General features: G+C 40.0%; 1 protein-coding gene across 4 annotated transcripts in view; it reads right to left on the reverse strand.

Annotated features, from left to right (window-relative positions):
• Positions 1-4,711: 4,711 nt before the first annotated feature.
• The window catches only part of MAOB (monoamine oxidase B), a 713,383-nt gene continuing 690,797 nt past the window's right edge, over positions 4,712-27,297 (reverse strand). For all 4 annotated transcript variants that reach the window (XM_050775651.1, XM_050775652.1, XM_050775653.1 and 1 more), the window contains 7 exons: positions 20,818-20,914; positions 19,706-19,759; positions 18,049-18,106; positions 13,338-13,435; positions 7,422-7,533; positions 6,765-6,827; positions 4,712-5,715 (listed from right to left, as the gene is read on the reverse strand). In XM_050775651.1, the coding sequence (XP_050631608.1) occupies positions 5,563-5,715; positions 6,765-6,827; positions 7,422-7,533; positions 13,338-13,435; positions 18,049-18,106; positions 19,706-19,759; positions 20,818-20,914 (635 nt within the window). In that variant the 3' untranslated portion in view covers positions 4,712-5,562. The remainder of the gene's footprint in view (positions 5,716-6,764; positions 6,828-7,421; positions 7,534-13,337; positions 13,436-18,048; positions 18,107-19,705; positions 19,760-20,817; positions 20,915-27,297) is intronic.

The following is a 27,297-nucleotide window of genomic DNA, read 5'->3' on the forward strand; positions in this document are numbered from 1 at the left end:
CAAATCTCATGATGTCCCAGAGCATTGGTCATTTCTATGGAGATGCCACCATAGGTCACATGGCACAGCAGCCACTCAGATTTGGGCTTCATTCTCCCATTCCCTGTGACTTAACCTGCTCTCTCCTTGTATCAACGTTGTCTTCACCACTGTCATAGAAAGGCTTTTAGCCAGGTCAACTTATGGACCACTGGACACCTATAGAGGGCTTTGACTCAGGAATCAATCCTAGTCCAATCAGTTGTGGCCAGTTAGTAGGGTCAAAAAACCAGGTGACATTTCTGCAAAGATTCATTTCTGACCACCTTTTAAAAAGGGAACACAGGCATGGCAAACATTCAATGTTTCCTAGACATCTTTCTGGCATGAGACCTTACCGATAGATGGGATTTATCCCAGCTGTAAAGCCTTAAAGATCCCAAATTGAGATGTTCTCTTTATAACTAAAATATCCATGAGACTGTCACGTAAACAGGTTGTTTTTCTAAGATTCAACATGTCTCTCCCTTGGACAAAGAAAAAAAATTTAAAGAAAAAATAAATAAATGAAATACCGTGCTTCTTTCAATAAAATTCTTTTAAGTTGTATATTGGTTCCTATACATCACACCTCTTAGGCACCACTGTATCCTCTCAGCCCATCTTTTTACTCTAGCCATTGACACGGCAACCAGATGTGCAAGCTGACATCAGCACCTTCCCCAGTGGCTATTCCAATTCATGGGCAAACCTGGAAGTTCAAGGGAGTTAACATTCCAGGGAACACTTTAACTATTCTAGGGTACATTGTGCAAGACTCCTCAAAGGGTCCCCAGAAGGACTGAGTCCCTGTATCCCACAGCAGTGACCAGCTCAATAATACACCCTTGGATTGGTTCTCCCACCTTCCTTGTTTCACAGTTCTGCTCCCTGGGATCACTTTCCAGAGTGAATGGTCTCCATAAAAGCCCTTGTTTGAGGCTCTACTTGTGGGGGTTACCCAGTTCAAGACAACCATGCCTTCCAATCAAGATAGTCTTTCTTTAATCAAGTAGTTCTTGTGATCCAGGAAACATGTATCACTCTTTAACTTGTTAAATTGATGCTTAACTTTTAATTAAATTAAATTAAATTTTTTTTGAGATGGAGTCTTGCTCTGTTGCCAGATTGGAGTGTGGTGGCACGATCTCAGCTAACTGCGACCTCCACCTCCCAAGTAATTCTCTTGCCTCAACTTCCCAAGTAGCTGGGACTATAGGCACGCACCACCACACCTGGCTAATTTTTGTATTTTTAGCAGAGACGGGGTTTCATCATGTTGCCCAGGCTGGTCTTGAACTCCTGACCTCAAGTGGTCTGCTTACCTCGGCCTCCCAAAGTGCTAGGATTACAGGGGTGAGCCACCACACCCGGCCCAGATGCTTAACTTTTAGGGAGCAACACTGTTTGCTTTTATTCTAAGTATGTTATTAGCATATTTTTTTTTACTCCAATATAGCTCGGTAAGTGAAAGAGAATGGAGGCTGAGCAGCAGTCTCGTGAAAAAAGCTCAATGCCAGATCTCCAAGCTTTACTGCATCTTTGAACCAGTAATTCTTAGCGCTTGGTTATGACCTTCACAGAGAAGGTCTGTGAAGACACTCACCACCTACCAGCCTGCTATATTCAATTCTTCATGTGTTTAGTTAGGTACAAGGGGTCTTTCCAAAGTCCCCCGTCATTTTGTTATACACTCATGGTTGAAAAGCATAGGTTTAGATCCATCAGTCTACCCAAGAAGGAAACTGTATCCAACTAGTTAGTGCTATCTCAACTGACATATAGTAAAGAAGACAATTGACGCTTCAAAATGAGTATGACGAAAAATTTAAGTTGGCTTTCTACAAAACAGCATAGGAGCGTTCTGTTTGCTGAGTAAGTATAACAGGATTGTCAATTCAGAATTAAAATAAAAATTACAAGAATCCATTCATCTATTATTTTTTAGACATTATGATGGCTTAGGCACCACAGGAGATACGGAGGATGAAAAGATGAATAGAAAACCATCTCTGCTTTCAAGAATAGATGATAATAATACCAGTGTATTGAATGGGATGTAAATAAATCACTTTATTTTTTGTCTTCCACTGTTCATTTAGACCTGCTCAGTGAGAGAAGTTTCTCCATTTCTTGTATTTGAAAACCCTGGCAGGTCTATGACTCTATCATCAATTGCTCTTAAATAAGAGACAATCCTATGACTTCCTGGAGTCACAAACCACAGTCTCAATTCAGTAATTTGGATGCCCAATACTGTGGAATAATCAAGTCTCTGAACTTGATTTAGAGCTCAGTCTTCTCCCCTCTTCCAGTTAAGACCAGCTTCAGGGAAAACGGTGCAGTCTTGCAGGGGGCATGTGGTAAACTTTTCCTTTCCTTCTGTACTCCTTCCTTGCTTAGCTTAAACCATGGATTCTGGGACTTTATGGGTTGGGTGTGGAAAGAAATGAGGGAAAGTGGTTTACTGAACACTCCTACTTGACTGGTCTTCTTATAAGATAGTTTTATATGATCCAAGCCTGGCTGTTATGAGAACTAACTCTTTCTTGTGAGGACACTTTTGGGTGTTTTTTTTTTTTCAGAGACTCTCCCTCTGGCTGTTACCTTGACTGCCACAAAACAGGCAGTGCCTCTCCTTTGGGTAGACAATTTTAATCCCTGCTTAGCATATATTTTCCGGCAGTTGCTGTGGCAGCCCCTAACTCTCTGGTCAAAACTATCTCGAGCAGAATTGAGGGCTTTGATTCTTCAGAGGTGTGTCAAGCTCTCAAAGGGGTTTTCTTGATGTTCCTCTCGCTAGACTCGGAGTGAGAAGGCAGCGTCCCCATCCCTCCCTTTTGTGCTGTGTTGGACCCAGAGAATGGCAGCTCTCTCTAAAGAGATCTCTTTACAAATCTGCCCCTTCGAAAACCCTCTCCACTACTTTTATATTCTCAGAACTGATGAGGGTTTACAACAGAAAAAAAACCTTTTTTTTAAATATCTTTCCTTTGAAGTTTTCTATTTTTGTCTATCTCAGGACTCACCTTGGTAACTGATATTTAACGTAACCTGGCACCTCAATCAAATCATGTAACTTAACAAGATGACACAATTGCAATATCATGTGGTCAGCACAGAACAAGAGGTCAATGTATGTGACATTGGGAAAGCAAAGAAAAGGGGCACCTCACTCAGCTGGAGAATGAGTGATCTAGGACATTTTTGGAGAAGGCGATTCTTTTTTTTTTGACAGTCTCACTCTGTCACCCAGGCTGGAGTGTGATCTCAGTTCACTGCAACCCCCGCCTCCCAGGTTCAATTTCCTGCCTCAGCCTCCCCAGTAGCTGGGACTACAGGCACATACCACCATGCCTGGTTAATTTTTGCATTTTTTATAGAGATGGGATTTCACCATGTTGCCTAGGCTGGTCTCCCGAGCTCAAGCGATCTGCCTGCCTCAGCCTCCCAAAGTGCTAGGATTACAGGTGTGAGCCACTGTGGCCAGCCCTTGACTCTTTCTTAGCAGATGCATTAGAGCTAACAATGTGATCAACTTTTAGGGAGAGTTTTTTGGAGAAGATGCTGAAGACACCCCATGCCATGTACATTTTTAGAGAGATTTAAAAACGTGGTTACAAAGAAAATCTTGGTGGGTTCTTTAATTTTCCCATTTAGTCTCTGCTATGGATCGAATGTATCCCCCAAACTTCATGTGTTGGAACTTTGATACCCAGTGCAATGGTTTTGTTGAGACCTAATGAAAGATGTTTGGGTCATGAAGGCACCACTTTCATAAATGGGTTAATACTCTTATTGTGGCAGTGGGTTTGTTATCACAGGAGTGGATTCCTTATAAAAGGATGAGTTTAGCCCTCTCTTGCTCTCTCTCACCCATGTGATGTCTTCTGCCACACAGCAAAAAGGCCCTCGCAAGATGCCAGTTCCTTGAACTTGGACTTCCCAGCCTCCACAATCATGAGTCAATAAATTTCTGTTCTCTATAAATTACTGAGTCTGTGACATTTTGTTATAGCAACACAAAATAGAGTAAGACAGTCCCTAAATTTCCCATAAATTCATACATGTTAATGCCACTGTAAAATCAGAAACTGCATACTATTATTAATTAATCTTGGGAGATTTCTTCAATTTCACTTATGCTGAGAATAAGCTTCATTTTTTAAACGAGAGTATAAGAATGACCATTTATGGATTTAAAAGACATCCCGATGAAAGCTGACGGTGGGAGTCGAGAGGTATGAGTGCTTTGAGATGATGATATCATTTAAAAAATAGTCCAAATAAAATTTAATGGACTGTGAAACTGCAGTTTCAAATTAATGAGTGTACCTAGTAAAAAGCTTTGCACCAAGAAGGAATATTAAATGTCAACTGAAATTTTATAATTAGCTTAATAGTTTAAGCATCTTGCTTATTAATATGTCATTTATTTTGACAGGTATTTTTTGGGGTAGTGAAGGCAAGGAACTGTGTCTTTTAGCATTCTTACCATATCATTATAAATCATTTTCAACATGCTCACACATATGCCACCATGATAGATCATGCAATCAGAATGCATGCGGCATCCAGGCTTCAAGGAAATTTTGACTAACTGCTTTAAAGTCACAATTATTTACCTAATACTGGATCTTGATTTGATCTGTTCAAAGCTTGAAAGTCATTATCCAAAAGAAAAGACAGCAGATATGGTCAATCAACTTTTATTTTTAATTACCCAAATGTGTACTGTTCTTTGTATGAAGATACAATGGAGGATACAAAAGGAAGAAGAGATAAAATTTCTACCATCCAAAAAGCTAAAATCAGCTGGAGACACTGCACAAAACAGTAAGACTTAAGGCTATATACTGAGTAGCATTTGAGTAGTGTAAGACAACTTAGCACAAAGTAAATCCACACAAGGGGACACCATCAGTGACAATAACAGGGAGTGAAGGAGGATAATTGGGGAATACATCCAGGGAGGTGGGAAAGGCGTTGGATTTGTGTTCTAGTCCCCGAGATACCAGTGGCTTATTGCAGCTCTTAGGTAATTAAGTTCCACCCCTGTCGGCTTCAGTTTGCTCAACTCTAAAACAGGTGAGGACTAAATGGTCTTTAATGTCTTTCAGCTGTAACAATACAGTATTCTAAGGACAAATGCAAAGAACTTGGGAAGGTGAGGCTATTACAGGTAAGAGGAAGAACAAGCACAAAGTCACAGTGATAGGAAAAAACTCATTGCTTGTGCGTGGGCAAGGTGTGTTGTGGGGCAGCAAGGACCTTGAACAAGCCTATTTAACTATTCTAAAGATTCTGAGGGCAATAAACTTGGAAACTGTTGAAACAGAACGCTAAGCCAGGTGAGGGACACTAAGTAGTGGCCACAATGGACAAAGAGATACCATGTATTTTACAGTCAGAGTTGGACTTATCTTCACGCTCCCTGCCTCACTCCACATTATTTGTCTTCATAGAACTTTACTGCAACTCTTTCCCCAAACCCATACTCCAAATACAGTAAGAAGAGAGTGTGATTGCAGACACCTTCTCTCTTTAGACTCGCATGAGTAGCCCCCTTTTGTGGGCCAGGAAGCCAAGAGCCGTTGCTGAAAAAATGGTGGTCAATCCAATCAGCCTGAGCAGGCCTGGCACGGAGGGCAAATATCTCTCCAAGAAGGTCGTGGTGATGGGCAGCGCAGGGACGTCCTGGGTTCAGAAAACATTGGACATTAGTACAGGGCTTGTGCACTTTATTCCAGAAAGTCTGTACTTCCTCCAGCTCTCTGAACGTGATCCATTCTTGCCAACCTCTAGACCATTAAACACGATGTTCCCTCTGCTTATACTGTTTACTCTGTCTTCCTCACTGGACCCTTCACTTCCTCAGGGGGGCTTTCTTTCCTGAGCCCCCAGCCTAGGATGACGTTTTCCTTTTGCATTTTTTTCTCAGCATGTCTTCTTCACTATTCTGTACTTTTTGGTTATCATCTGCATTCTCCACCAGATGTTGAGCTCCACAAAAAATGCTGCTGTGTCTTTGCCACAATGGCTGATGCAGAACACGTGTGCCATAAACACTTGTTAGTAAATGAATCAGTGGTCCTCACAGCCCACAATCCCATCCCTGGCAGAAGCACCAAGAGAATGACTTTGGAGTGGCAGGCCTATTCTCTTTGACTTCACACTTAAAAGGATAGAGCAATAATTCTGACTTTTGTGACCTTGTCCTCTAAAGTGTGTTTTCACTCTAACCTCTATGCATCCCTCCTTCCAGCCAGGAAAACTTCCTAGGATTTTTTTACAAAAATTATGAGTATATTAAAAACAAAATTTTAACATAAATATTCTCCATTTCATTCCCTCTGTTTGTCCCTGGACAGGAGATGCTAACACACTTTCCTTTGTTTTCCTACCTCTTGTTGAGAATCACCAGGCTAGATATTTATTCGACTGGCATTTATTGAGTTATTATTTTTAGAAGTCTCTGAGAAATGTCTCCCTCCTCATCAAAAAATATTTTTTCCTAATAATCTGTAATGAATGTGGCAGCTACAAATTTATCAAAGTTCATCTAAATCTCTCACCTCTGCCCTAACCCATGATACTTATTTAAATATTCATGTTGAGATCAATTAGGTAAATCACTTAGTTGACTCACTTAGGAAAAGGTATGTGAATATATACAAGTGTGCTCTTCTTGCAAATGATGGGTTTTGGAGAAAAGATATCTAATTTCATGAAATAAAACAGCCTACCACAGACTCTGGTTCTGACTGCCAGACTTCATCCTCTGGAATCTTCCCCATGGCATGCAGGATCTGAAACAAAAGAACACATTGGCAAATAGCAAAAGTGACATCATCTTTCTTCTAATCTGCTCCCTAAATAAAGGACTAAGTAACTGTCTCTTGAGATATCCATCAAAAACACCAAGGTAAAGGCCAGAACACTCCACTCAACCTTTAAGTGGCACCAAAAGGTCTTTCTCCTGTGGTATAAGAGGTTCCAATCATTAGGCTTACCATAAATTTTAATAGTTGTGAACACACCTCAGATAGAGATGAGATCAGAGGAACTGTCAGAAAATGTTTCCTGTGAAATGAATTGAATTTTGAGTCCTAATAGAAGCATGTTTGGTTCTAGAATATCAGACCTAGGTTATATTTCAAGTATAGTCAGGTTGATCATTTGTCCCATGGGTTCTTTTTACCTTGGGTGACACGTTAGGTATTTTCATTATTACTTCGGGCTAAGGTATTCACTTCACCCGAGACAATAGTTAAAATGGTACTTTATGGGTCTTAATATGAGGGTTACTTGAGAGTTGGTCTCCAGGCTCTCAGATATCTTTGACCCACATGTCCGGACCATGAGTTGCCTCCTTCCCCATAATCTGTGACCCCGGACTCTACCTCTCGGGCCGCTCTCTCCCCGGCCTCTACAGCCCCCTCCATGTAGCCGCTCCAGTGTGTGGCAGTCTCGGTGCCTGCAAAGTAAATCCTGTCCACTGGCTGGCGTAGAACCCTTGGAATAAAAGCAAAGAGGCAAAAGTGGTCAGTCTCAGAGAGTCAGAGAAAAGTTTTCCCATAAAGACCAACGCTGGTCAGCTTCCTCAGATTCTAAACAATCAAGAAGGACATTGGCAATTTTGGAATAACGTTTATGTGGTTCCTCCAGCTCTTGCATGATCCTTGTCACAAACAAAATGGAATAAAAGCCAAAGTTCATTCCTGCACCAAGAGTTGCAGGTGAAGGAGCTGACATTAATGGACGTAAATTATGTATCTGCTTCACCAACATGAAGTGAGGGACTGTATAAGCCCAGTCACATGGCTCCCTTTACGGCTCACTGGCTCTGTGGTTATTCCACTAGTGAACTTGGCAAATCACTTCCTCTCACTGTGCTCTGGCTTCCTTGCCTCTTAAAGCGAATGGTCCACTGATTTCTAAGACCCTTTCCATCAGTAAAATTTAACAAATCTGAGAGTCTGACTATGGCTCCATGACTACTATTCCTTGAACACTTGCCTGTACTGGTGAGGTCGGTACTATTATTATCCCCATTTCGCAGATGAGAATATAGAGGTAGACTGTGGTGGACATTGTGATGAACCACGCAGGCCCCCTTCAAGAATGAAAGACTTATTCCCAGCTGCTGGGAGTGCTGCCAGAAGAGGGCCTACTGATGTCAGCCCTCTTTGGAGATTGCCTCTGCTAAAAAAAACTATGTCACCTAGGTCATGCCTCCTTCCAGTAGCAGTTGCATCCAGTGACTGACCACCATAGGCTGTAAATACCTGATTCCCAAGCTCCAACTTGAGACCACCCACTCTGAAGGGCCATTCTAGTTCTGGAACTCCCTCTGGGGTCAGCTGAGGCCTTCTCTAGAACTGCATTGCAGCCCAAGTTCTCCCTATGCCCACTCCTGCTTCCTTCTCCCTTCCACAGCTGCCAATCCTAAGGGCATGCCTTAATATATATCCTGTCTGCTAACCGTTGTTTCAGGGTCTGCTTTCTGGAACCTAACCAGCAACAAAGACAAAGTAATTTGCTCTCGGTCACAGCTAGCAAGTAGCAGAGTTGATATTTGAACACAGGCAATCTGACTCTGGAACCTACAGTCTTAACCACTTAGTTACACTTCCTCTCTCTATTGCATTACTCCTTCAATCTTTTAAATAACTCTGTGACATAGCTACTATTATCAATTAAAATTATCATTATCTAATTTTACACATGAGGAAACTGAGGCTTGGAGAAATGTTCAGTGATATGCCAAGAGCCACACTCCTAGAAAATAGCAAAGCCAGGATTTGAACCATGTCTACTAAATGTCAAAGTCTCTGTTTTCATTTTATATTCTTTGCCTGGTGTAACATCACCCTATAATATTTAATAGCTAGTAGAGTGCCCACATGCTATATGAGGGACTGAAATGTCATAGCACATGGCCTGTAAGAGGGGCAGTTCATTGTTGCTCTGACAAAAATACCATAAGGAAAGCACCATCAACACGCCATTATTCATTCTGTCTCAGGATTCTCTTATATCTGATAAGCGATGTCAAGAGCTAACACCCATGCTCCATCTTAGTCAACACTGTACACCACTGGGCCTTTTATTAGAAAACCAAATGAGCTGGCTTGCATTGGTGGGTTTTCTTTCACCTGCTCTGACTGCAGTCATCAAAAAGAGGAGAAGAAAATACAAGGAGAGATATTATATAGAATACAGATGGTCTCCGACTTATAAGTTTTAACTTTATGATGGTGTTAAAGCAATACACATTCAGTAGAAATCATACTTCAAGTACCCATATAACCATTCTGTCTGTCACTTTCAATACCGTATTTAAAACTTGACATGAGATATCCAACCCTCTATTATAAAATACGCTTTCTGTTAGATTATTTTGCCCAACTGTAGGCTAATATAAGTGTTCTGAGCACGTTTAAGGTAGCTAAGCTAAACTATGATATTTGGTAGGTTAGGTGTATTAAGTGCATTTTCCACTTAAAATATTTTCAATTTGTGGTGGGTTTATTGGGATATAACCACATCATATTTTGAGGAACATCTGTATTAGTATATTGATGACAACACATGAAATGAATCTGTAATTATAAAGAGTCTAAGGGTATTCAGGAAGGAACCCTGCCTGCAAGAGAAGGTGGATTGACTTTCCCCATGTTGATTAAACAATGTCATTTTTCACTACATGTTTACTTTTTTTCCAATGAAGAAAACTAACCCCAGTTGGAGACCTCTGGGAGGCCTGGCTAGACCCTAAGAATGAAATATTAGAAGAAAGAACAAAGGCTTAGAGAACTAATCATACTATCAATCAGAAAATGTAAAAACCAAGAATTAATTTTAAACAAAGAGATAGCTTCCCTCCACTTGTCATTTGGAAATTATGTTCCTTTGGGGAAAAAAATGTCCAACAACCAGGTAAGAAAAACACTTGCCCCTTCTTTTGCAGGTGCGTGAACAGACAGTATATATTTACAAAAGATTATAGGACATCACAAAGTACAGCTCCACATATATTTCTTGTGGCTTATGAGTTTTACTGCATAATCACGACAATCATTTTTTCACTCTATCCAGAAGAAAAATTTCTTGAGAAATGTACATTTAGTTCTTTACCAAGTTGTACTGTTAATTCTGTCTTCTCTCTTCCTTTAGAACATGTACTGTGAACTTCCAGGGCTCTGAATATAAAACTTATTGCAATATCTTAAATGCCATGGCCCTGAAGAGTCAAGAGAAGTTGTCTGGGCAGGTAGTCTCTGTTCAAGCTGGGAGTTATGTTAAGCTAAATTGTGCCTTAGAGTCTACCTTACAAATTGAAGGTAGTTATAGGAAGCCTTACATATATCCCTGGGAAGGAATAAAGATAAAAGAAGGCATTACTGTGTCACCCCCAGTGCCAGATATGATGGGATTTATCTTGCTTCTCTCACGTGGTCAGGATCAGGCCAGTCCAGGTAAGTGTCCTCTTTGCTCCCCAAACCAAAAGGTATTTTCCTGACACTCTTTATGAAATTGAGCATAAAACTCACCACTCTGTGGTCATAAATCTAATAATATCACACTTCTGATTTAAAACAAAGCCAAAAACAAAAGTAATGCAGTGACAGCTGTTCTCTGTTGAAATATCAAGTTTTGTATTCCTGAATGTGTCATATAGGGCAAAGGGTCCTTCCTCCCCCTTTAGTCTGATTCTCCATTCTGTCCTTATCACCCATAGCCCATCTGATATAATTTTGACATTTGTCCCCACCCAAATCTCATGTAGAATTGTAACTCCCAGTGCTTGAGGTGGGGCCTGATGGGAGGTGTTTGGATCATGGGGGCGGATCCCTCATGGCTTGGTGTCTTCTTCATGATAGTGAGTTCTCACAAGATCTGGTCACATAAGAGTGTATGGCACCTCTCCCTACCACACTTCCTTGTTCCTGCTTTCGCCGTGTAACTTGCCTGTTCTCACTTTGCCTTCTGCCATGATTGTGAGCTCCCTGAGGCTTCACCAGAAACTGAGCAGATGCCAGCACCATGCTTGTATAGCCTGCAGAACTGTGAGCCAATTAAACCTTTTTTCTTTATAAGTTCCCCAGACTCAGGTCTTTATTTTAAGCAATGCAAGAATGGGCTAATACACCATCCATGCAAAGTTCTTCCCCAGACCTTCCAGAAACCTGTAGGATCCTAGCATTTTCCTCATACCATGCCATCTGCATAGACTGCATCCCCAATAGCCTTTCTCTGCCTCCTACAACCCTCAGGTGGTATGTGCATTATGAAGCCTTCTCAGATTTCTCTAAGTAAGGCTAGCCTGTGCCTCAGTGTTTCCCAGTGGTATCTCTATGCCCCTGTATTACAGCATTTACCTCAGTGTTAACATTCTGAGTGGTGATACAGTAGTGCCCTCTTTTATCCTTATTCCCTCCCAGGGACATATGTCAGTACTGTAGAGTCAATTTTTGATGTCATGTCCTCTCCCCATCCCCACCCTAGCCTTCAACACTGTCAGCTCCTTCTCAGCAGGGAGGGTGTCCTTGGTATTGAAGTTTTCAGCACAGTGCTTGGCAAATGGTTGGCACTTAGCCAATAAACGCAGACTGAAACAAATACCATTGACATATTCTACGCTCAGTGATACGGTTTGGCTCTGTGTCCCCACCCAAATCTCATATTGTAGCTCCCATAATTCCCACGTGTTGTGGGAGGGACCCGTTGGGGGATGAGTGAATCATGGGCGCGGGTCTTTCCTGTGCTGTTCTCGTGATAATGAATGGATCTCACAAGATCTGATGGTTTTAAAAATGGGAGTTTCTTTGCACAAGCTCTCTCCTTGCCTGCTGCCTTCGACATAAGATGTGACTTGCTCCTCCTTGCCTTTCGCCATGATTGTGAAGCTTCCCCAGCCGTGTGGAACTGTAAGTCCAATAAACCTCTTTCTTTTGTAAATTGCCCATCTCAGGTATGTCTTTATCGGCAGCATGAAAATGGACTAATACAGTCAACATATCTAAAAATTAACTTAAAGACCCAGCAGCTTATCAGGTGCTGCCCTTTGGCCCCATAATGTTCTCTTGGATAATATTTTGCCATCTTCAAGCAGGTAAAGAAAGTGCCAACCAAAGTTATTATGTATCTTCTGATAAACAGGTTTTAATCCTTATTTGACCTTATCTTCTGATAAGCAGGTTTTAATCCTTATTTGACCAGTTTTCATGGACAGATTGATTAGCCATTTCCTCTGTTTGCCACATACTTTCAACGGTCTTTGACTCACTAGTTTACATTTCTCATTCTGTTTAGATTAAGCTTTTGGCATTAAATTATTGCTTGGTTTAGTAATACTATGATTGTCATAAAAATCACTGCTATATTATTAGTTCATTTATTGTCATCAAATAAATTAAACAACAACATACTTGTATGTATAATACTGTGAATGCTAAAAGCCATTGAACTGTGCACCATTTTGAATAGGTGAATTGTATGGTATGTGAATTATGTCTCAATAAGGATGTTAAAAAATAACTCACACTTCCCAGCATCTAAGGACTAGGATAAAAAAATAAAAATTCATACTTTCTTGAGCATACTGATTATTGCTCACTGTACATCATTTTGTCCTTTCCCATTCACTTGCTAAGAAAGTGAGGTTCAGAAAGGAGAAGTGACCTGTTTGGCATGACAAAGTTGGTTATTGGTAGAATCAGAGCTGGGACCAAAGTCTCTTCATGCCCAGTCTAGAACTCATTTTGTTTTTATAATTTTGTCCCCATGTTGGCAGTTGTACAGTGGCATTTGAGGAAGTTTTACTGAGTCCTAACTCAGTATAAGGACACTTCTTCTGAGACTGTGGGTGAACCCTTGGACTTCCTAAAATGCTACTCTTTTTTGATTTTTAATTTTTATAGGTACACAGTAGGTGTATATATTTATGGGTTACATGATGTGTTTTGATACAGGCATGCAATGTATAATAACCACATCGTGAAGAATGGGGTAAAATGCTATTCTCATGCTGAAACCTTCTATGGTTATATTGATTGGAATTGCCCTTCCAGAAAAATTAAAATGGAAAAGTAGCACCATGGTGTATGTATAATTATAATGATTTCATTCATAAGATACATGATTTCATTCATAAGATACACAATTTCATTCATAAGATACAAAGGAAATTGGGGGATTTTTTTTTTTTTTTTTGTATTTATGAGAAACAAGGGAGAAGAGCTACCTGAACCTATTTAGGGTTTGGATTCAGGTGCAGGGGATTTCAGTCACAGCTTAGCACGCTTTTACTCTACCTTCCATATTGAGTCAGGATCCCAGGGGGGAAGTAAGTTGTGTAGCAGCCCCCGGAGTACTGCTCCTCACACCAGTTCTTTTCTTCATAATGCACTGGCTGCAAGACAGAGCGACAAAAACTTGAAGGAGACACAGAGAAAGCTATCTAACCTGGAATAAATCGAACAGTTTAGTAGGCTTTGTATTGTCAAACCAATGTATTTCGGAAATAGAGTTGCATTATCCTGATGTTTTAAAAGATATGTCTTTGGGTAGGTAAATGTCTTAGGTAATAAGCTTCTAAGAAATTCAGATTTTAGAATTTTTTTTTCATTTAGTTTCTTCATATCTTAAGTATTGTTCATAAATTGCAATAGTCTAATTCCATTTTTACTTTGGTCTTACCTATTAAAAAGTTTTAGTGCCTAAAGGTTTCAAGAAAAGTTTTTTAAAGGATTTATGTTTACTGGAGTGGCTGGATAGGAAAAAAGGGCAGAAAAATATGTCTGTTGAAGAAAAAGGATTATCAGGTTCATGTTTTGGTGGAGGTGAGCTTTCTTGAGGGAAGCTGAACAGACAAACTTACATTTTTGTGGCAGGCAAGCACTTCTGTTGATGGTGGTATTTGTAAACGACCATTGGTCTGAAAAACTTGTTTTTGCCATGAACAGGCAAAACTGGCCAAGACTTTGTAAAGTTCAAATGCTTTTTTAAAGTAACCAAACAGAAGCTTTATCATTAAGCATTACTTCAAAAAGATAAAATCAACGTAGCAAGTTTTAAGAAAACAATTTTTTTAAATTAATTAATTAATTTATTATTATTATACTTTAAGTTCTAGGGTACATGTGCATAACGTGCAGGTTTGTTACATATGTATACTTGTGCCATGTTGCTGTGCTGCACCCATCAACTCGTCAGCATCCATCAACTTGTCATTTACATCAGGTATAACTCCCAATGCAATCCCTCCCCCCTCCCCCCACCCCATGATAGGCCCCGGTGTGTGATGTTCCCCTTCCCGAGTCCAAGTAATCTCATTGTTCAGTTCCCACCTATGAGTGAGAACATGCGGTGTTTGGTTTTCTGTTCTTGTGATAGTTTGCTAAGAATGATGGTTTCCAGCTGCATCCATGTCCCTACAAAGGACACAAACTCATCCTTTTTTATGGCTGCATAGTATTCCATGGTGTATATGTGCCACATTTTCTTTTTTTTTTTTTTTTTTTTTTTGAGACGGAGTCTCGCTCTGTCGCCCAGGCTGGAGTGCAGTGGCCGGATCTCAGCTCACTGCAAGCTCCGCCTCCCGGGTTTGCGCCATTCTCCTGCCTCAGCCTCCCGAGTAGCTGGGACTACAGGCGCCCGCCACCTCGCCCAGCTAGTTTTTTGTATTTTTTTTAGTAGAGACGGGGTTTCACCGCATTAGCCAGGATGGTCTCGATCTCCTGACCTCGTGATCCACCCGTCTCGGCCTCCCAAAGTGCTGGGATTACAGGCTTGAGCCACCGCGCCCGGCCCATGTGCCACATTTTCTTAATCCAATCTGTCACTGATGGACATTTGGGTTGATTCCAAGTCTTTGCTATTGTGAATAGTGCCGCAGTAAACATACGTGTGCATGTGTCTTTATAGCAGCATGATTTTCAATGCCATCCCCATCAAGCTACCAATGAGTTTCTTCACAGAATTGGAAAAAACTGCTTTAAAGTTCATATGGAACCAAAAAAGAGCCCGCATCTCCAAGGCATTCCTAGGTCAAAAGAACAAAGCTGGAGGCATCACGCTACCTGACTTCAAACTATACTACAAGGCTACAGTAACCAAAACAGCATGGTACTGGTACCAAAACAGAGATATAGACCAATGGAACAGAACTGAGTCCTCAGAAATAATACCACGCATCTACAGCCATTTGATCTTTGACAAACCTGAGAGAAACAAGAAATGGGGAAAGGATTCCCTATTTAATAAATGGTGCTGGGAAAATTGGCTAGCCATAAGTAGAAAGCTGAAACTGGATCCTTTCCTTACTCCTTATATGAAAATTAATTCAAGATGGATTAGAGACTTAAATGTTAGACCTAATACCATAAAAACCCTAGAGGAAAACCTTGGTAGTACCATTCAGGACATAGGCATGGGCAAAGACTTCATGTCTGAAACACCAAAAGCAACGGCAGCAAAAGCCAAAATTGACAAATGGGATCTAATTAAACTAAAGAGCTTCTGCACAGCAAAAGAAACTACCATCAGAGTGAACAGGCAACCTACAGAATGGGAGAAATTTTTTTTTTTTTTTTTTTTGAGACGGAGTCTTGCTCTGTCGCCCAGGCTGAAGTGCAATGGCCGGATCTCAGCTCACTGCAAGCTCCGCCTCCCGGGTTTACGCCATTCTCCTGCCTCAGCCTCCCGAGTAGCTGGGACTACAGGCGCCCGCTACCACGCCCGGCTAGTTTTTTGTATTTTTTAGTAGAGACGGGGTTTCACTGTGTTAGCCAGGATGGTCTGGATCTCCTGACCTCGTGATCCGCCCGCCTCAGCCTCCCAAAGTGCTGGGATTATAGGCTTCAGCCACTGCGCCCGGCCAACAATGTTTGTTTTAAAGAGAGATTTTGAAAAATATTTTGTTTAAAATAATTGCAATCACACAGCTGACTTCGGACAGTCATTTGTAAAGCATCCTATTTACAAAGCATGATTATGAGGTTCCGCCTGATGGGTTAAGTGGCTCCAGGTCTTCTGTGGTATCACCATGCTACACCCCGTAGCACCTGACGGCTACATCCACCTCCTAAGCAAGCTTCCCTGGCTGTCTGCAACCAATGAGAAGAAAGGGTGGACTTTATCTTTCACTGTGTCTTGTTCCCAGGAATTTCTTCCTTCCACAAAATAGACACCAAAGCAAAAATTAAACAAGCGGCCCTCTCCATGCCAAGAGCAAACAAGAACAGGACCAACTTATTTTTATCATCAGGAATTAATCATCCACACCCTTATTAGGAAAAGGGACTTTCTCAAATGAAAAATGATCAGCCTTTTTCAAAATATGAGGACAAACGCTTTCCTCTCCAACTGAAGTTCCCCAAACTCCCATCTCACGAGTTGTTGGAGGAACTTCAATTAACAAACTGCTCTAGCCTGGGAGTGTCTCAGAATGCAACTTCAAAAAGTTTGAATATCTACCAGGGTGAAATCTCTTGAATGGCTTTTTTTTTTTTTTTTTAAATCAACTCCACACTCTTTATTCTCCAAATCTCTACCATTGAATGGCATTTTTAAACAGAAAACTAATAATTTTTAACAGATGTTAAGTGCTTTTCCTGGTGAGTATATACTGTATTTTTTGTTTTGATACTTTACTCAATATCCTTGAGCCTGGAGGCTATGCCTATATTTAAACTTGCTAAATGGTATATGAAAGCAAAAAAACAAAACAACAACAACAACAAAAAAGCAAAGCATATTCCTCATTCATATTGTTTCCCCTAATTGTTCCAGTTTATTTGCTGAGAAACAATTCCAAGAAACATCAAGAGCATGTGTTTTGCCTGTATCAAGTACAGAAGATCTGCAATGGTGGGGCAAGGAGGGAGGGAGAGAATTTTGCTTTAAAATAGTGAACAAAAATGACAAATTTGAAAGACACAACAACTTGACCAGGAGGAAGCAAGTCACTCCAAAGCTAAGCAAAGTAAGTGTTAGAGTAATAGGGCTAAGTCATGTAGCTGCTCAACTAGATTATGGTATATACTACAGAGATTTGGATTTAAGAGGCTTAACAAGTTAAACATTCTCAGCCTCCTCATTAGACTTTTTTCATGCATTAACTGCTCATTTGTACATTGGTCTCTATTGTCTTCAAATGCTTCACAGATAACTGGATTTAATAATCACTTTCAAAAGGTGGCATAGTCTATGTCAAAATATTAAAAACTTAATAGTCTGATGAATGTCATGAGAATGCCAATTCATCATTTTAAATACTGATGAGGGAGGTGATTATGGGTAATTGTTATGAGTACTTTGGGCCCTCTGACTGTCACCAAATGCCCCCTACCCTGCCCCCATCCCACCTTTAACCACCTTAGAGTTCTACTTGATTCATTTGAAGATCACCGTTTTTTCAGGCTACTTCCAAAGGTGTCTAGAAAACTCAACTGGCAGCCAGCCAGCCAGCCTGTCTTCTTTACATCTCTCATGTTCAAGGGTAAAACAAGGCAGAAAAGGGGCCATGCAGGAGTAGGGGCAGGTAATCTTATTTTTTAACTGTGGGGGATGGGGTAGGTATAGGTTTGTGTACAGGAGTGAGACTCTGCCCTTTTTACAAGATCACCAAAGAGGGGGAAAAAGCCCTTTTCATCCTCATCCTGGCTGCCAGGATCTAGGATCTTCCTATGGGTAGTAGAAGCTCCCCTCTTTTACCCTCCTAACAGAACTGGAAGCAGAGTGACCCAATGCCCTCTTCCAAGAAGAAACTCTGAATTCAGGGACAATGTAGCACCACCTAAACCATAGCATGTTGCAAGGTCCCTGACCTGCCACCAGCACAGCCAGGACCCACACTCTCTGGAACCACTTGTAAATTGACCAGTCCTGTGTAGATGCCTCTCCAAATATATTGGGAAAAACATGAACTTCAGGACCCCAACTTGCATCAACCTATCCCTGCTAGCCCCTTGGGGACAAAGAAAGATCTCTCACCCTTAGTATAGGGTTGGGAAGCAGCCTTACCTCCAGAGCTTCTGGGGAACCCAGAACCTTGGCATAGAGTTCACAAAGTTTCTTCAACCTGTGAACGAGAAGAGGCAAAAGTGAAAATAAAGGAAAGAAGGGAAGGAAAGAAAAAGTGGGAAAGAGGCATTTATCCCCTCATAAAAAAGACTCCACGAGCCATTGATTCCACTCCAACATTTCATTTTAATTTTTCAAAACAAGGCATTTTGTTCCATTTCAGATGTCTTAAATCTTTGAGGTCACAAATATTAATCACACAGGATTGCTGGTAAGTCTTCAAGAAAGTAAAGTGATGCATTGCCTGAATTACAGTATTATTTTATTATTTTAAATCCAGGAGCCCTTTTGTTTATGAACAAAATGTTTATGAAACAAATGTTTATGAAAATGACTAAGTTCTTCTCCTTCCCTCTCTTCCTTCTCTCTCTTTCTGTCTTTTTCTTTGTTTTTATACGAATCAAGTAACTTGCTGCAAGCAGAGGAATGGCTAGAAACAGCAAAGAAATAAGTACAGAAGTAGAACCAAATATATAAGGAAATTTAGAATTCATAAAGGTGGACATTTTAAGCCCACGGGGAAAAGATATTTTTCAATGAAATGGCACTGGGACAAACAGCTGCCCATGAAAGAAATAAAGTTGGATGCTTACATTATTTTCTTACACCAAAGTATATTTCAGAAGGATCAAAGATTTATATATAACAGGTAAAACCATAAAACGAATGGAAGAATGGGTGATTTCTAAAAAAATTATCTTGGAATGAGAAAGTCTTTTCTATGCATGATAGATACTCAGAAACCATGGTTTTAAAATGGATAAATTTAACTACATAAAAAGATAAAATTTTATTATAGTATAAAATGAATAAGCCATAAACAGGATCAAAAGGCAAAGTGCGAAACGATTTGTTCCAGGCATTGGAAACCCAGCAGTGAGCCAATCAGACAAAACATCCTACCTTCATGATCTTATGAATATGGGGGATATTTCTAGGGAAGAAGACCAGGCAGACCGCTACAGCCCTGGCCATGTGCAGAGGTAACACTGGTCATGGAGGAGAACCCTGATGGAATCGGAAAGCATGCATCATAATATCATTCAGGAGCTCTTTCCTGGTAAATACGTTATTAGCAGTGGTGTGGGAATAAATAATTGGCAGTGGTGAACACTAATTGCAAGAAGAAAGTGCCACCTCCAGAGAAATTAGTCCCTTTGTATCTATAATCCGTAATTGTTATGCATCATTCGTGTATTATGTACAGCAGACTTCCCCACAACACAGTAATTTTTCTACCTGGTTTATCTCTTTCACAAGCAAATTTTCAGTCCCTGGGTTATATCCATTTTCATATTCTCCATAGCCCCTAGCATAGTGTCTTATGTACAATAAACTCAATAAATATTAATTTGAAAACTTTGGTTCTTAAGTTATCAGCACTATGTCTTTTACAGCAAGACCCTTATAATTAACATAGCAAACAAGTAGCATTGGCAATACACATATAATTAGGCAGTCTGTAAGTTAAAAAGTTAAGTAAAAATGAAAGGCAGGCAAGTAGGTAGAAAAGAAGGAAAGAAGGAGAAAAGGGAGGGAGGGACAGAGTCGGGGGAAAGGAAGGAAGAAACGAAAGAAGCAGCACTTCTTTTGTTACCTTTCCTCTTTGGTGAGACGTGCCAGTTTTCTGGCTTTGTGGGCTAGGATAAATCTAAAACATACAAACAAGAAAAAGGGGAGAAATTAATGGTTGCTTTCATCCTAGCCTCATTTTTGTAGCTACACATGTGCCCAGTTTACACAGTTAAAAGTCTACCAAAAGAAATAAACTATATACTAACTTATCTTACGTTCAAAGTTTTTGATTTACATGTCAAATTTCTGACACTGAAGAGCACTTTCTAACTTCAAGGAGTCAAGTGACTAGAAGTAGATGACTGGCCATAATTTTTGCCTTGGATAACACTATGGCTGACCCACTTCCCCTCACCCAGCTGGTGGTCAATAAGAATAATCCTTGAGCCTCAAATGCCCACTTAAGGCTATGTCTGAGCCTTTCCAATTTCATCCAGTCCTTGCTCTTTGGTTTTGTCTCCACCGTGGTGTCTCCCTAGCACCCAATCTTCTAGATTCCATCTCAATTTCTAGCTCCATGATTGCCTTCAACTTACAATTGGCTTTGATCTCCCTGTTCTGACTGTTGGCTCTCTCTGAGATAAACTCATACATGTCCTAGGGCCCATCTTAATTTTGGATACTCCAGGTCACCACCTCTCTGGGCCAGAACATCCTGGTCTTCCCTTCCCATGTGCTGGTCTTCCCTGGAAAGCTGAAGACTAGGCTGGTCTTGGCTCTTCTCTACTGAGACTCAGAAATCTCAGCATCCCACTTAAGTAACATGGATGCCCACACAGCCTCCATAAGAAGTCTCTTAGTAAAACACCCCAAGTCAGGTCTTTTTATCATGCCTTCAACAAAAGATGGGTCACCAAAATGTTTCTACCCCCAACACTAAATACTAATAGAAAATTAACACAAAAATTTCAAAATGTTATTGGTATTCTGCTTCCTACCTAGATATTTATTCATTGGAAGACATTATTTAGAAAAGAACCAGTAATAAGTTTTATACTGCCGAATTTGAAAAATAGTGCCACTGGGTAAAAAAAAAAAAAAATCACTTAACAAAGTTTGGGGCACATTTGTTAATAGTATGTGATTACCTTGTCAACACTGAATAGCAACCACAACACCATAAATGTGCCTTACCCCATTATGGCGGCATAGTTGCCTTCAGGTTTGGTATCATCCAATGTGTAGGCAACTGGAGCTTCCTCTCCATCAATAATCATGGTTCCACAGTAATCTTAGAGAACAGCAAAATGGAAGAGCATATTCATCACTCTATCAAACTATCCATTGCAGATATAATGAAGTGCATGTTTTTAAACTTGAGAAGCCCAAAGGCCAAATATAGCATGTCATACTCCAAACATATGAAGGCAAACCAAACTGATGTCAAAGGAGGGCTAAGTAGCCAGCATTTTTTGAAAAAAATCAAACCATAAGCTCTTTTCTGTGAAGAATAAAGCATATGATATTAGGAATTCATCTAGGTCACCATTTAATGAAAACTGGTTTTCCTTGCAGTTAATACTTGGGCTTCCTGTTTTCTCTTTCATAAGAAATCAGAATAAATCCAAAGATGTATAAAGGAAATACCAGTTCATTACTGTAAAAAAGAAGGACTGAACACTGACATTTTATGAAAAGTCACTTATTCTAAGTAGTTCTTTATTATCTGGAGGCAGTGTTTAGAGGAAAATTTATAGCACTAAATGCCCACAAGAGAAAACAGGGAAGATCTAAAATTGACACTCTAACATCACAATTAAAAGAACTAGAGAAGCAAGAGCAAACACATTCAAAAGCTAGCACAAGACAAGAAATAACTAAGATCAGAGCAGAACTGAAGGAGATAGAGACACAAAAAACCCTCCAAAAAATCAATGAATCCAGGAGCTGTTTTTTTGAAAAGATCAACAAAATAGACAGCCCACTAGCCAGACTAATCAAGAATAAAAGAGAGAAGAATCAAATAGATGTAACAAAAAATGATAAAGGGGATATTACCACCGATCCCACAGAAATACAAACTACCATCAAAGAATACCATAAACACCTCTATGCAAATAAACCAGAAAACCTAGAAGAAATGGATAAATTCCTGGACACATACACCCTCCCAAGACTAAACCAGGAAGAATAGAACAATAACAAGTTCTGAAATTGAGGCAATAATTAATAGCCTATCAACCAAAAAAAGCCCAGGACCAGACAGATTCACAGCCGAATTCTACCAGAGGTACAAAAAGGAGCTGGTACCATTCCTTCTGAAACTATTCCAAACAATAGAAAAAGAGGGACCCCTCCCTAACTCATTTTATGAGGCCAGCACCATCCTGATACCAAAGCCTGGCAGAGACACAACAAATGAAGACAATTTTAGACCAATATCCCTGATGAACATCGATGCGAAAATCCTCAATAAAATACTAGCAAACTGAATCCAGCAGTACATAAAAAAGCTTATCCACCATGATCAAGGCGACTTCCTCCCCGGGATGCAAGGCTGGTTCAACATACGCAAATCAATAAACATAATCCATCACGTAAACAGAACCAATGACAAAAACCACATCATTATCTCAATAGATGCAGAAAAGGCCTTCGATAAAATTCAACAGCGCTTCATGCTAAAATCTCTCAATAAACTAGGTACTGATGGAACGTATCTCAAAATAATAAGAACTATTTATGACAAACCCATAGCCAATATCATACTGAATGAGCAAAACCTGGAAGCATTCCCTTTGAATATTGGCACAAGACAAGGATGCCCTCTCTCACCACTCCTATTCAATATAGTATTGGAAGCTCTGGCCAGGGCAATCAGGCAAGAGAAAGAAATAAAGTATCCAAATAGGAAGAGAGGAAGTCAAATTGTCTCTGTTTGCAGATGACATGATTGTATACTTATCATCTGGAGGCAGAGCAGAGAGGACATGTATAACTAAAATTCATAGAATCCCAAACTCTCATTTCAAACATGCCCTCCAAAGACTCATTCCCCCGTCAAGAACAACTGGAGAAACAATTGCAGCTTATCCTAGATAAGAGTGTCTTCCTCAGTTCCCTCCTGAACAAAATACAGGCACACCTCAAAGATAATGTGGGCTTCATTTCAGATAAAGGAAATAAAGTGAATATAGTAATAAAGCAAATTATGTCAAAGAAATTGCTCGGTTTCCCAGTGCATATAAGTTATATCTACACTACACTGTAGTCTATTAAGTGTGTAATAGAATTATGTCTAAAATATGTACATAATTTAAACATACTTTATTACTAAAAAAGCTAACAATCATCTGAGCCTTGAGTGAGTTGTAATCTTGTTGCTGGTGGAGGGGCTTGCTTCTATGTTGATGGCTGCTGACTGATCAGGGTGGTGGCTGCTGAAGGTTGGTGTGGCTGTGGCAATTTTAAAAAAGAAGACAACAATGAAGTGTGCCACATCAATTGACTCTTTTTTTTAAGAAAAATTTCTCTGGAGCCTGTGATGCTGTCTGATAGCATTTCACCCATGGTAGAACTTCTTTCAAAATTGGAGTCAATCCTCTCCAACCCTGTCACTGCTTTATCAACTAAATTTATGTAATATTCTAAATCCTTTCTTGTCATTTCAACAATGTTCACAGCATCTTCACCAGGAGGAGTTTCCATCTCAAGAAACCACGTTCTTTGCACATCCACAAGAAGCAACTTCCCCATTCAAGTTTTGTCATGAGATGGCAGCAATTCACTCACATCTTCAGGTTCCACTTATGATTCTAATTCTCTTGCTATTTCCACCATATCTGCAGTTACTTCCTCCACTGAAGTCTTGAACCCCTCAAAGTCGCTCATGAGGATTGGAATCAACTTCTTTCAAACTCCTGTTAATGTTGATATATTGACTTCCTTCCATGAATCACGAATGTTTTTAATGGCATTGACAATAGTGAACTCTTTCCAGAAGGTTTTCAATTTACTTTGCCCAGATCCATCAGACAGGCAGGAGGACTGTAAGGCAGGTATAGCCTTACAAAATGTATTTCTTAAATAATAAGACTTGAAAGTTGAAATTACTCCTTGATCCATGGGCTGCAGAATGGACATTATGTTAGCAGGCATGAAAACAACAATAATCTCCTTGTACATCTCCATCAGAGCCCTTGGGTGACCAGGTGCATTGTCCATGAACAGTAACATTTTGAGGAATCTTTTTTCTTCTTAGCAATAGGTCTCAAGAGTGGGCTTAAAATATTCAGTAAACCATGCTATAAATAAATAGGCTGTCATTCAGGCTTTGTTGCTGTTTGATAGCATTTATAGACCACAGGCAGAGTAGACTTAGCATAATTATTAAGGATCCTAGAATTTCCTGAATGGTAAGTGGACATTGACTTCAACTTAAAGACCCAGCTGCATTAACTCCTAACAACAGAGACAGCCTGTCCTTTGAAGCTTTGAAGCCAGGTACTGACTTCCTTTCTCTAGCTATGAAGGTCCTAGATGGCATTTTCTTCCAATATAACGCTGTTTGGTCTACATCAAAAAACTTTTGTTTCCGGTCGGGTGTGGTGGCTCTTGCCTATAATCCTAGCACTTTGGGAGGCCGAGGCGGGTGGATCACTTGAGGTCAGGAGTTCAAGACCAGCCTGGCCAACATGGTGAAACCCCGTCTCTACTAAAAATACAAATATTAGATGGGTGTGGTGGCGTGCGACTATAACCCCAGCTACACAGGAGGCTGAGGCAGGAGAATCACTTGAACCCAGGAGTCGGAGATTGCAGTGAGCCGAGATCATGCCCCTGCACTCCAGCCTGGGTGAAAGAGCGAGACTCCATCTCAAAACAAAACAAAACAAAACAAAACAAAACAAAACAAAACAGTCTGTTGTTTAATGTAGCCACCTCTTTCAATGTTCTTAGGTAGAACTTCTGGATAACTTGCTGCAGTTTCTTCATCAGCCCTTGCTGTTTCGCCTTGCACTTTTATGTTATGGGGAGAAGGCTTCTTTCCTTAAACTTCATGAACCAACTTCTGCTAGCTTCACACTTTTCTTCTGCAGCTTCAACTTCAATTGAAGAGAGTTGGGGGCCTTGCTCTGGATCTAGGCTTTGGCTTAAAGGAATGTTGTGGCTGGTTTAATCTTCTATTCAGACCATTCAGACTTTCTCTATATCAGCAATAAGGCTGTTTTACTTTCTTATCATTCATATGTTCACTGGAGTGTACTTTTAATTTCCTTCAATAATTTTTCTTTTGCATTTACAACTTGGGTATTTGGCACAAGAGGCCTAGCTTTCAGCCTATCTCAGCTTACGATATGCCTTCCTCACTAAGCTTAATCATTTCTAGTTTTTGATTTAAAGCAAGAGATGTGCAGCACTTTCTTTCACTTGAACACTGGGGAGACCACTGTAGGGTCATTCATTGGCCCTATTTCATTACTGTTGTGTCTCAGGGAATAGGGATACCCAAGAAGATGGAGAGATCTGGGGGAACAGTTGGTTGACTGGGCAGTCAGAATACACACAGCGTTTATCAATTAAGTTTGCCATCTTATATGAGTGCTGTTTATGAAACTCCAAAACAATTACAATAGTAACATCAAAGGTGATCACTGATCACCATGACAAACATAATAATAATGAAAGTTTGAAACATTGTGAGAATTACCAAAATGTGACACAGAGACACGAAGTGAATACACGCTGTTGGAAAAATGATGCCAATAAACTTGCTCAATGCAGGGTTGCCACAAACCTTCAATTTGTAAAAAGTGCAATTATCTGTAAAGTGCAATGAAGTGAAGTTCAATAAAAAGAGGTGTGCCTGTATATACAATTTCAAAAGACAGTAACAGGGCACTAGTGAAAATGTCAGGGCAGAGTCTGAAATGTTATAACAATATATTACTGCAGTGTACCACTCCTCCTGCTCTATCATTTCCTTGCAAAATTGAGGTTGTTTGAATAAAATTATTGTGGAAGACTCAGCGGCAAATGTTGTATAGAAAACCCAACAAGAAGATTTCAAAATAAGGAAGAAAGAACAGAGAAAGGACCTCCCCAACCTGTGTGCATATATGTGTGTAAGCAGACAAACCAGGAAGCCTTTTAAAGGGAACTTGTCTCTTTCTCTCCTCCTGCACCCCGCCCCACTGTGCACCTGTTAGAATCAATGTCCCAATCAGCCACTGGCTTGAGGGGTGCTTGAATGTCCTTCAGATGTGCTGGGGCAGGAAAAGATGTTGAGAAAGACTGAAGTATGTGAAGAAGAAATGTTTAAAGTCTAAGAACTCAAGATTTAAAAATACAAGAGAACCATCTTAGGAATCCCCTGTTATAAGAAGGCAAGAGAGAGAGGAGACAAATAGGACAAGATATGATCAAAGAACATGTGCATACTGATCATGTAGGGATCGGCTGGACAGGACCAGCATAGGACGCCAGGCTGGCCAAGGTGGAGATACTGCTTTCTCGATGGAGGGGCTCCTTGGACACTTCCTTTTCAGAGTGAATCTGGCCTCTGAGTCAAGTGGGTGCACTTAGTGGAGGTGAAGGACAAGGGGCAGAGAGAAAAGTCATGTTCATGCCAGGACAAGCTATGCAGCACAGAAGGGATTTCTGCCACTTGCAGATAGAAAGCTCAAGAGTCCCACCCATGCACAAAAAACATCTCATCAGCTTTGTAGGGCCTTACTCTTAGAAAAAGAGAAGTGATATTCAAGGACATCCAAACACTTAAAGAAGTTATTAAAGAATAAAGGCAAAGACAAAAGCAGAAACAAATTCACAACTAACAAGAAAACCAGAAAAGCTATGGGGGATGGGGTAGGAAGGGGGAGGGATCCAATAATTCAGGTAGTAGAAGAAATTTTCCCCAAAGTGCTAACTTTCTCAGAGAGAAACAAAGCCATTGTAGCTCTGGGAGGTAACAAAGAGGCATGTTCAGAATAAAATAATTCAATAGAAGCTTTTGTAATGTAGGAGTGTGGAGACAGGAGCTTTGATGAGATGATAATCACATTCATCTGGATGAATAACTGAAGAAGTTTACCAAGGACAAAATTAAAGGAAAAAAATAATAAGGGAATGTCCTACCTGACATAGTATAACATATTGTAATCATATTATAAAGCTACAGATATTAAAACAGTACAATGCTGTCATAGGATTAGATAATATAAACCTGTGCTTTCCAAAGTGGGAGTGTACACGTAGACTGCACATCTAGATAGTGGAAGAAAATACTAGAGATTCTAGTTTTTCAATTTAAGCTTTTTAAAAAGTCTACTTTTCAAATGTTTTATAGTTACAACGATACAATTTTTCAGAGGTACTTGTGTATAATTAAGGAATACCTATAATGGTAGTTTATGTCTACATTTTTTAGTAAGTAGAGCTGCAAAAATATTTAGAACCCAGTGACGAAGATCAGTGGAACAGAAAGAATCCATATATAGAATGTAGTAGGGGGAACCATCTTATGACAAATCATTAAAAACTGATTCACTGGTAAAAAATATTTGCAATATAAACAGAAAAAAACTTTAATGAGCAAAAGTAATTTACAAAATGATACCTTGTTAATGATAAAAATTACAAATTATAGATAAATGAGGTAATTTCTCCTACCCG

The sequence above is a fragment of the Macaca thibetana genome, chromosome X (assembly GCF_024542745.1).
Source record: "Macaca thibetana thibetana isolate TM-01 chromosome X, ASM2454274v1, whole genome shotgun sequence".
Lineage (NCBI taxonomy): Eukaryota > Metazoa > Chordata > Mammalia > Primates > Cercopithecidae > Macaca > Macaca thibetana.